This window comes from Poecilia mexicana, unplaced genomic scaffold (assembly GCF_051168715.1).
Source record: "Poecilia mexicana isolate PSO_F unplaced genomic scaffold, ASM5116871v1 scaffold_13, whole genome shotgun sequence".
Classification (NCBI taxonomy): Eukaryota; Metazoa; Chordata; class Actinopteri; order Cyprinodontiformes; family Poeciliidae; genus Poecilia; species Poecilia mexicana.
The window spans coordinates 29,965,080-29,976,121 of record NW_028263382.1 but is presented as its reverse complement, the minus strand read 5'-3'; the positions used below and the strand labels follow the sequence as shown (position 1 = coordinate 29,976,121).

Genomic DNA, 11,042 nt, shown 5'->3' with positions numbered 1-11,042 from the left:
CTAAGTCTTGCCTTACAGATTTTGCATTAGTGTTTCACATTTTGTCACAAACTTTAATGGATGATATTTGCATTTCATTTGATCAACACAAAGCGCAAATTGTAACATGGAAGGAGAATGATTCGTGGCTATGGCGACCACCTGTTCCACACAGCATGATGCTGCCACTACCGTGTTTCACAGATTCTTACACATTGTCTAACAAAGGAATAGGCATGGCAAACTGCAAATGTATTGACCCGCCCAAATCATAATTACAACAGATTTTATTTATTATGCCCTTTATGTCTTTAGATCACAACGGGCTACAAAGGACTGAAAAAAAAAAAGCAATTACAATGGATGAAAATAAATAGATAAAAAAGATTAAAATAAATATCTAAGAAAGTGAAGCATTAAGAGCGAAGAAGCAGCCAAGATGCCTGTGTTAACTCTGGAGGAGCTGCAGAGATCCACAGCTCAGGTGGGGAAAATCTATTGATTGGCCGCTACAAAAATCTGACTGTTAAGATACAGAGGCAAGAAGAAAGCTGCTGTTGTCTAAAAAAAAAAAATAAAAAAAAAATGGAATGGAATAAGGTGCTATAATCAGATGAGATAAAATATTACGTTTCTTCTCTACATTCAAAATAGTCAGAAAACAGAAATGACTGAACATATGGTGGAACAATGCGGTGGCAGCATTGTGCTGTGGGGACGCTGGTCGGCACAAGGTGGAAAATGTTGAAAATCATGCGTCATTATCTTCTTACTTCACAAATGTGTGCGTTCTTCTTTCTCCCAATCTCTGACTCAAAATCCCAATAAGATGCATTGTTGTTTATGGCTGTAAAATGTGAAAAATCTCCAAATGACTTTTTTTTTCTTTGCAAGGGACTTATAGGGGAGCTAAACTATCTAAATGTATGCAGGAGGGGAAAAAATGTGTTGTAGTGCTTCTGTTAAACAACTGCACGCTCAAACGTGTTGTCTTGACTCATAATAACAATATTAGTGGAACCTACGAATACAAACTTTGTAAATGGATTTCTACAATTCTTGAAGTTAGCTTCTTTGTGCATGAAATGAATTATTTTGACTTAAATAATTATGGCTTTTAGTCTTCCTTCTGCAGGAAAAGAACTCAGTTTATCTTTTCAGCTCTTAAATATAAATACCTAACTGCTTGACCAATGATTATTGACAAAGCAAGGTCAACTAAGGTTTGCTATCTCAGTGTAACTTGGCTCAACAAAACCCAAAACTCCACTTGATGATAGCAGGTTATTATTTGAACTCAGGTTTTCTGCTTCAGCCCATTTGAATGCTCACATGAGAGCTGTAAAATAATCATTCTAGAACAAACACAAAACAGAAAAGAACAATTTGATCATCCAGATGCTTCTTTAGGAGAAGAATACTGCTGCTACAATCAGGACAAGGTATAAAGCTAGCAAAATCTTGTTGCTAGGTCCAATAAGTGAGATAGAAGCCAGTTAGGATTTTGCACAAAGTGCTTAATTTTTCACGCTGTGCACTGGCTGCCTAGCTGCATTTCAATGTCAGAAGTGAAACTGATGTTTTACTTGCACGTTTTAATGGTGAAGGATTACAGATAATCAAAACCAATTTTTATTTTCTCCTAAAATTGGAATATTGCACAAGGGGAATTAAAAGACCATTTTGTTTCCATTCTTGCTCACACAATAACGGAAAAATACTGCAGTTACCGACACCCACCATCCACAAAGATGATGAGGTACGAAAGGTAATTTTTATTTGTTTATCTTTTTTTTTTTTTTTTTACAAAAGGTGATTGCTAAAGAAGCAGCTGTTAACAGTGTGCTGTATTCAAGTTGGACAAGTTGAGTGGAAGGAAAAAGTGTGGTAGAAAAGGGTGCACAATCTGTAAGCCACAAGCTTCAAGGGCTTGGGAAGAAATGGACTCCAGTAGGGGGATAAGCACTGAAAGAGCCACCAGAACCTGGACTGAGACTGTTGCATTATCTGTGTTGAGCCACTTATGAACATGAAACAATATCTGATCTGAGTTAAGAAGAAAAGGGATTAGATTGTGGCCTGGTGGTGATCTTCTCTAATAAAAGGATTATTTATTTTCATTTCATTTGGTGGTAAAGGTACTTGAGTTCAATATTCATACTAAACTGCAGAAATATAGGTCTGAAATACATTACGGTCTGTATAATTAATCTATATAATGTGTGTGTTAAAATAGATTTACTATGCATTTTCATGAAGTGTATAAAAATACTCTTCATGACTTTTTCTTCAAAAATTAAGAAAAAATAAAAACTACTGGAGACTAATTGGCTGTATAAAGATGATTTTCTATAAAGGCATTAAAAAAATCAACAACTTCTGGACTTGTTAAAGATTGAAAAGTCTAAAAGTAATACCAATTAAAAAATATTCACTCATAGTCTCTGCTCCATATGCCGAAGTCTGTTGAGAACATTTCATTAAAATAAAGACAATTTTTCTGCAGAAGGAAGAAAAAAAATACCTCAAATCAGAATAGTTTGAGTATTATTTAACAATTGATAAAAACTGTTTTTAGGACTAGAAATTAATAAATAGTAGTCATTAGTAAAAAGACATTAAAGTACCTAATTTGTGTTTTTAAAATCCGTACTGTCACTAATTATGGAAGCTATTGATCTGTCATATCCTTAATTATAAATATTTCATTTTTTGAGTAAATCAGTAGTTTAGTGTTTCACCAAACTTAAAAACAACAACATTTTAACCACTAATTAAAGTTTCATGTGGATTAGCAATAATGAGGAAAAACGTATTACCCACAAGTCAAACTGGGTTTTCACACGTGAAAGTTTCCAACTTGTTGTTTTTATAAACTGTCAGTGTGTGCTAAATGCAATTACATGCCTTCTGCATATTAAAGTAAATATGCATCTTTATTATTGCTAAATGGAAACACCACAAGGCAAAAGTGTGGATAAATGCAAAGGATATTTGGAAAAAAATAAAAAAAGGCGAACAGACGAGGAGAAAAGTCTCCCTTTTTTAAAAAAAATCAACATGGAACTATTCTCTACAGGAATGGATCACCTACCCTGAGGCTGAGATCTGGAGCTGGGAGGGCTCTGAGGGTAGCATCTCCTCCTCTGTCCGTCTCTGGGATGGCCTCTGCCCAAAAACATCCCTGCCCTCTGGAGGGGGGGAGGGGGACTGGGAGGGGTAACTGGCTGCGGTGGAGGCATAGGACATGGGGTAACCGGGGCTGGGCTGCTTGGTGCCCTGGCTCTGAGTGGGCGAGGCGGTCAGGGAGGACCTCCGCGAGAAGCTAACGGTGGCCGAGGGCTGCAAGGTGATCTCGGGCATCTCCAGAGACCGAGAGGTGCGGAGGATGCTAGGGCGCGGGGGGGGCCTTACTAGGATATCTGGGGAACCTGGCTGGGTGCTAAGAGGGCTCTGGGAGAGCGGAGACAGACGGGAGGGTTGGAGCACTAGCGGGGGTAGGCTGGGGTCTGCCCGGCGCCCCGCCCTTGGGCTGAGCCAGGACTGAGGGCTACTACTAGGGGCTGTGCTTGGGCTCCCTGTGCGGGCTGCCGGGTCAGGGTAAGGCAACACTGGTACACCCACACCGTGGGCCGTGTGTCTGAGCTGGCCGAGACTCTGGGCCTGTTGCATAGCTAAACGCCTAACTGGAGGCCCTGGGGGCCTGTCTCTGCCTGGTGGACCCACAGGGACCTCCAGCTGCAGAAGTCCGGGGCTCGTCGGATCCTTCAGGGATGGAAGGTGCAGGCGGCTGGGGGGGAGAGTATGAGGAGGGTATGGGGGTGGGTCGGGGAGGTCCTGGGGGTGATGTAAGGGATGGTGAGGTGGGTATATGAACCGTGGGCCCTCTAGCCCCAGGAAGGGTAACTCATGAGCCTGCCAGCTCTCAGGTGAGCGGGGAGGAGGGCTGTGAGTGTGCGACAGAGAATGGCCGGAGGCAGTGTACTGATGGTGTTCCAATCCTTCACTCTCCTCCGGGATGGAGGGGTAACCGAAGGGCCCCTCAGCCGTCCCCGGGGGTGAGGACAGAGCGGAGCTACGCGGGCTGATGTCAGGCATGTAGAATGGTGGTGGAATCCCTGATTCAGCACGGCTGCCTAGATACCCATAGAAAGGGCCCTGGGGAAAGCCCCTGTAGCGGGAGGCTGGGGCCTGCCCTGAGGCATAAGGTGCACTGCCCTCTGCAAAGCTCATACCTTCCATGGGCCTGTGCAGGCGGGGGCTGTAGGTGGGGGGTTGCGTTGACTCCAGGCTGGAGGACGTTGGGGACAGCTGGGGCCTCAGCGTGGGCATGATAGGCGGCAAAGGCCCGGGGTCAAAATCATTTTCCTCATCTGACTGCCGGAACTCTGGGTACATGTCGGACTCCTCTGCAAAGGGGAAGCCCTGGATTCGGCGATGAGGCGGGCTGGTTTCCATGACAAAGCGGCCGTCAGGGCCTCGGCTTATCAGTTCTATAGGCGTGGTGACCTCCGCCTCATGTTTGGACACACTGTATTTCTTGCTGGCTATGGCACGCTTGGTTTTCTTGTAGAAGGAGAGCTCTTTGTCCTTGTCTCTCTGAGGGCTGGGAAGCTTCCTGACGTACAGGCCCGGGCCGTGGGAACCCTCGGACGATAGAGAGCGGGGCCGGGAAGGAGGAGAGCTCTCTGGACTTATCTTCCCCGACGATAACCTGAAAGAATGAGAGATGCAGACTGAAGGTGTTGGCTTTATTGAACACGTTGCTAAAGCTCAGAGGGGACTGGGGTTGAAAGGGGCATCTGATGCTGCAAATTAGTTCGCATCATTGCGCTTTCTGAAAGGGATGAGACAAAACAAAGCTGAAGCGCTCGATCAAGGCAGCCATAATGAACTACATTACGATAATGACCAGTTTATGGTGGTGGCAGCGTCCTGATAGGGCCACTATGGTGGGATGAGAGGAGAAACAATAATGCAACCATGGCAGCCATACCACAGATCCATTGGATCAACATCTTCTTGGAGACGAGACAGAAGTGAATGATGTCTGACCACGCCTTTATTGCCCACATTAGACACAGTGTACACATTTATTGCACAAGCTCACCGATACCTACAGTGTCCTTAACACTAATTTGCCTTCCTGTTAAAGATGTGAGATTTATTCTCCTTTTAGATTCAAGTTGCCTAATGTTACACAGAAATAAAAAAAGAAAATTACAACCTTTGAATATCTATTTTTGATAAGAAAATTAAGGAATACATTCTTACTAAACCGCTGCCACACTTATTGGGACTGCTTTTTTAATAGCTTGTACAAACTTGCTGCAGAAGAAGGCTGATTTTGTGTTCATTTAACCTTTTCTAACCTTTTCTAGAAGAGGCAACTAGATTTTTATGTATACTTTATTTATTATACCTTTTCAAATTACACAAATTGCACATTGTCGTCTTTGCCAACAAAGATGACAATTAACTCAATAGTTCAGTTATAACTACTTTATAGGAGCTATAGGTGTAGATACAGGTGGCACCAAAACTTGTGTAAAAAATAAAGACTTTTTTACCCCACTGATTTGCTGTATTGGATTAAATACTTAAGTTTTTCAGAGTAAGGTTATTATATTGCAATAAAAGTTATATTTACTTTAACACATATACACCAGAGGTGGCTCTCTTTTAGTTGGGCATAAGATTTGGCAATGCTTTGACACCTAAAACATTGTGCAAAGATTTTGAAGAGTTTTACAGAAAACCTTGGGTAACATATTGCTTGTGAAGCACTGAACCGTTTAAAAAGACAACAATGGGAGAAAAAAAAAACTACCAAAGTAGTCAATGAAATGTTTTTTGACGTGGTTCATTTCATTTTTTAAAATAGAGCATTCAGGGTCTGAGCTCCATCTCAACTCTTTGAAATTCTGATAAGAACAGAAATTTTGGCCTCTGCTATTTAAAAATTATGAGTCCATACCCACAGTTCTGTATTGTTCGTGCAACATGGCTAATGCAATTCCCTCCCTGCATGATGTAAGGGGCTGTACATGCAAATATGCTGGTAAAAATGCTCCACTACAACTAAAAGAAATCACCGTCAAATGATACGTTTCTATGCAATGCTGTAACCATGCAGCCAAGCCAGTGCAGGGCAGCACACTCTGTATTTTTGTGCAGGCAGGCACTCACAGGGGGCTGGCCGGTGGGGGCAAGAAACTGCTCCTGGCTGGCTCGTCCCAGCAGGGCTCTACCCCTGGCAAGGGGGTGAGAGGAGGCCTGCGATGGGAGACAAACAACATGGGCCTGGTTCATTTCTAACTGTGCTATTTGAAAGAAGGACTAGGTGCAATCTGCCAAACCTGCCTTCACCTTTTCATAAGAAAATATAAGGAAAGGGAAGTGAAACCGATCATTTCTCTTCTTTTTTTTTTGGTCTATGTAAAAGGTAGTAAACACTTTGGAAAACAGATTATTTTTCAGAAAGGACCTTGTTTTGAGATTGAAATGCAGTCAAACATGTACACAAGATTTACAAACTGACAAATACACACATGGAGCCGATATTGTACAAGAAACGAGACCATTAAACACAACAATCATGCACAAAAAAAAAAAAGAAACAAAAAAGCAGACAGCAGTTCGAGGTTAAACGACACAGATGAGGTAGAAGTCAAAACACATACAGCAACTTGTGTTTAAAATGCTAACTTTGCTGCTTCCACTTAATTTGCCCATGATTCTGTTGGGGATCGACTCTGCAAATGTTGCTCCGCACCATTAAAAAAAACCTTTACATCATCATGGGCCTCATGCTCAATTTACACCGTGTCGTAATCAGAATTGATATTGAAGTGACTTTCAGCTGTATGTCTTGTGCATGCATGGTGAGACAACTGGGTGTAAGAGAAGACAAACAGTTGTTGCCACCTCGGCAATGCAGGGGGTGCGGGGGGGGGGGCTCGAGATGTCTTTACTTACGGCGACTCAATGCTTTTCCTGAAGTGCGTCACTGACAAGGGAGGATCTGTGAGGACAAACGGGTTTAAGTACAGCATCGGCTTGGCAGGACAAATTACTTGGACAGAAAGGGAAAGTGCCATTCTACGCTGAAAATAAAGAAAATAAAGATAAGTGGGTAACTTACGCATTCAAACAGCTAAAAAGTTTCTTTAAATAATCAGCAGTTGCCTGGAACTTACTCAAATGTACAGCTCTGGAAAAAATTCAGAGACCACTTAAAATGATCAGTTTTTCTCATTTTACTTTTCAATATTTGGTGGAATAACCATGAGGTTTTCAATATGGTTCAGTGCAGTGGGCTCTTAATTTTTTCCAGAGCTGTATTTGGCTGATATGCCACCCTAAACTGTAGTAATGTTCAAAATTAAAACTCAAAAATCAGCTTTATAATCCACCAAGAGGTCAGATCAAGGATACTTTATTTCCTTACACTTGAGAAATTCAACCGGTTAAACTCTAGTTAGAAATATCCATAAATTATTAACCCTTCCATGTTCTTAAGAGACGCGGTCATTTGGATGCCACAAGTTTTTTACCCTGTGCGCAGTCCGGTGGGTTCTCAGTGACCCCTCGTGCGCTTTTACGAGTTTATTTAGTGTGTGGTTTTGGGAACTGACGATCTGATGTTCTCTCTCTCTTTAAGAATTTGGAGGAATGTTGACTTAGTAAAGAGAGGCCAACCTGGTTTACGCTTGAGTTTTCGACGGTGTTGTTTATTAACAAAGCAGGCCGCTAGAGTGCTGAACAGCACCGCTGCTGCCAGAAAACAGATGGTCGCCACGACGCCTGCCACCACAGGCCGTGCCAGCCCCTCTTCAGGCAATTCTGCAGCAGGGAAGGGGTCTGCTGAGTCCGCCAAGGAGACAGAAAGACGTCAGAAGCGCAGAAAGGTCAAAAACCGATTGACAACGACTGGGAAAGCACCACTCTGTAAAGACCCCTGACCTGTGCTAGACACTCCGACTACGTTGCTGCTCTCGCTGATCAGGTCGTCCATGACCGCCATCACTCGGAACTCGTACCAGGACTCCTGTTGGAGCAATGAAAACAAAGATACATTTGTGTATGTCTCATCTGGGTGGCAGGAACAGACAAACGCAGCGCTGTCGTTATCGTCTAACTCACCTGAACGAGGTCTCTCGCTACCAGCTCAGTCTCGGTGGATGGAATCAGGTCATCGAGAACTTCCCACCTCTCCCCAAGGCGGAACTCCATGATATATCGGTCGATGGGGGACGAATGGTTGGCTGGGGGGAGCCATGTGAGGAGGACACCATGCTGCGTGCGATTGGCTGTGAGGCACCGTGGTGGAGTAAGAAGCACCAGAGGTTCAGCGGTACCCAGAGGAGAGCCTGTGGGCCGCAATGCCAGTTCAGAAAAGGAAAAACCGTGACACATTGAACTTAAAAACAAGTTAAGAGCAACTAAGGTCAATATCACACCCTTAATATTTAATAAAAGACTCCAAACTAATGAACACCGATTGCCTGGAAGGTGATTGGACAAAGACAGTTTCAGATTTACTGGTATACGGCAATCAGAAGTCTTTTTTCCCTCACGGACGCAGCATATCTAAGGGCATAATTCATGTTGTAAACAATCTACCTTTTGAGTTTAAGTGTTTATTGAGAGAAAAAGAATTAAAGTTTGTCTTTTGTCATCTGTAAGGCATTTAAAAAGAAAATTAGAAGAACAGAAACTTGTTCCAAAATTTTAATAGACGTAGAAGTGAATTGGAATTGGACAAAACTCAGCAGATTAAAGCTGTAATCAAATACAGAGATAGAAAACTGAAAACGACACACCTCCACTCATAATGTCTGAAAAGGTGCATTCTCACCAAATAAAGTTTCTCCAAGAAAAAAAAATTCATTTCTGCATCTGATTTAAACAAAGTGGTTTAGAAAAACCAGTTTATTCTAAGACATAAATTCAGTTTTTAGGGATTAGATGGAAAAGAACTCGAGCACCTTTATAAAGAAATACTACTAACCCTCAGTTCTTTCATTCCTGGAAAAGAAAGTGATTTAAATGAACTCAACCCCCGCACTCCAGAAATATACATGTTCTATGTTTTGGGTTATTGTTATGTTCCAGGGTTCTGTGGTTTTTTCCTAACAATCAACATGGCCTCTTCTTCTGATGTTCAAATAACTATTATAGGTTACTCACTTGATGCTAAATCAGTATGCGAAGAGCAAACCTAATGGCATTGCATTGAGCTCAATAGATGTACTCTTCATACAACAGTTTGTCGTAGCTGTTATATATATGAAGTATTATAACAACTGCCTGTGATATAACATATAAAAATATTAATATAAAGTTCTAGAAATAACATAAAAATCCAGGTTATTGGATAATCCACTCCAGTGAACATTCATTGTCAGCCATCAAGAGGACGTCATCCGAGTGTGAGAATTGGGTCAGTGCTTTGCAAGCCTCATTAAGCAATCGTTAACTGAAGACAAGATTTCATAGCAAGCAACATGCAACTAAATGTACATTTGAATGAAACAGAGCATTTCTGTCAGTGTCGAGGCAACAGCTGATGAAAAAGCTCCTGATCTTGTACTGCTTTTCAAGTCTTCTGCAACACGTGATTTTCTAGTGTTGACATTAATTTACATGTGTTTCTTTGAGTTCAGTATTCAGTATAAGTATTGTTCATAGTAGTTGTTTTTTTTCTCACAAAATGATGCCCACATTTTTTTCTTTTATTTTTTCTTCCTTTTGAGATCAATTCACAAGCTGTACATCTGGATGCATTTAATAGAGACTAAAACAGGCAGCACAAAAAGGCATACAGGTAATACAGTGATTGACCCGATTTATTTATTTTTTAATCACTGTAATTTTCAGCCGACTTCACCAACACGCCGCTGTTCCTGAAGAGTTTTCCTTTCTCCTACGTGTTGAGTTGTCAAACAGGTGGAACTAATGAGATTATTTACGGCTCGGTCGTTTGGTGTTTCCGTACGCGTAAATGGGACACTGACATTTTTAATGTAATTAGTTACGCCTGTTCCGTTCCTGCTGTGAGGAGTTAAATTGTTTGTACCCAGTAACATCTAGTTCACAGCTCACGGCAATCAGCGATTGTCAGCTTCACCTGCAAAAAAAAAAAAACTTCTTTTTTTTTTCTTTCAATTTTTCTAAAAACATTTTTGGGCAAAAAAAAGAAAGAAAAAAAAAGGTGTCCAGCCATTTCTAGCTAGGTTTACACTGCTACACTGATTGGTTAAACAAAACCACTGCAACTGTCTGCTGTGTTCGTAGGTCTTCCTGATGTTGTTTGTTCACTAATGTTCTGTAACAAACTTATGAAGCCTTCTCAAAACATTTGGATTTATACTCAGATTAAAGGCAAATCCACTTATTTTTACTAAGTGGATGAATAAAGACAGTTGGTTACACTCGATTTCATTTAGGGCTATCAGAGCAAAGACAGCTCAACAAAATCATAATAATGTTTTATCATTTAGCCTCCGCTTCACAACTGTGAGCTACTTTGTGTTGGTCTGTGGCATAAGGTAATAATTAAATATATTGGAGTTTGTTTTCAGAATCTGAGAAAAATGTGAAAAAAGGTGTACACGAAATTGTTGAAAAGAAGTAAGGTAAACAGAAAGCTAGACATGTCAGACATGAGTCAGTGCAACACATCCCTGTGAACACAGTGCTCATAAAAAAATCAGCATTTACAACAACAATACTTCGGCCTCTCTCTAAGCTCTTCTGCAGACGCCTACAAGGTTGCGCAATTTCAAGCTGTATTTTATTCGGCAGGATGCCCTGCACCCTGCAACGACGCAATTCTTGTCAGGCAGTGTGATGTAATTTGGCTTTGAAATCCACTATGTCTCATTTCTGAACATAATCTGTGGGACCAGGTAATAAAACAAATCCTGTTCACGGTGACCGCACCTCTTGTTGCATAGGATTTAAGATCGTAGCACGCCTTCGGAGCCCTTTAGGAGTTCATGCTTTGACAAGCCAGAGCTGCTTTTGAAAGCCAACACATTAAAATCAGGCAGGTAGTT

At 41.6% G+C, this 11,042-nt stretch overlaps 1 protein-coding gene across 1 annotated transcript in view; it reads right to left on the bottom strand.

The window, feature by feature from the left end:
- Positions 1-2,853: 2,853 nt before the first annotated feature.
- The window catches only part of igsf9ba (immunoglobulin superfamily, member 9Ba), a 49,449-nt gene continuing 41,260 nt past the window's right edge, over positions 2,854-11,042 (bottom strand). The window contains exons 14-18 of the mRNA XM_088012149.1: positions 8,125-8,351; positions 7,945-8,029; positions 7,681-7,842; positions 6,958-7,003; positions 2,854-4,693 (exon numbers count right to left, since the gene is read on the bottom strand). Coding sequence (XP_087868275.1) covers positions 3,070-4,693; positions 6,958-7,003; positions 7,681-7,842; positions 7,945-8,029; positions 8,125-8,351 — 2,144 coding nt within the window. The 3' untranslated portion in view covers positions 2,854-3,069. The remainder of the gene's footprint in view (positions 4,694-6,957; positions 7,004-7,680; positions 7,843-7,944; positions 8,030-8,124; positions 8,352-11,042) is intronic.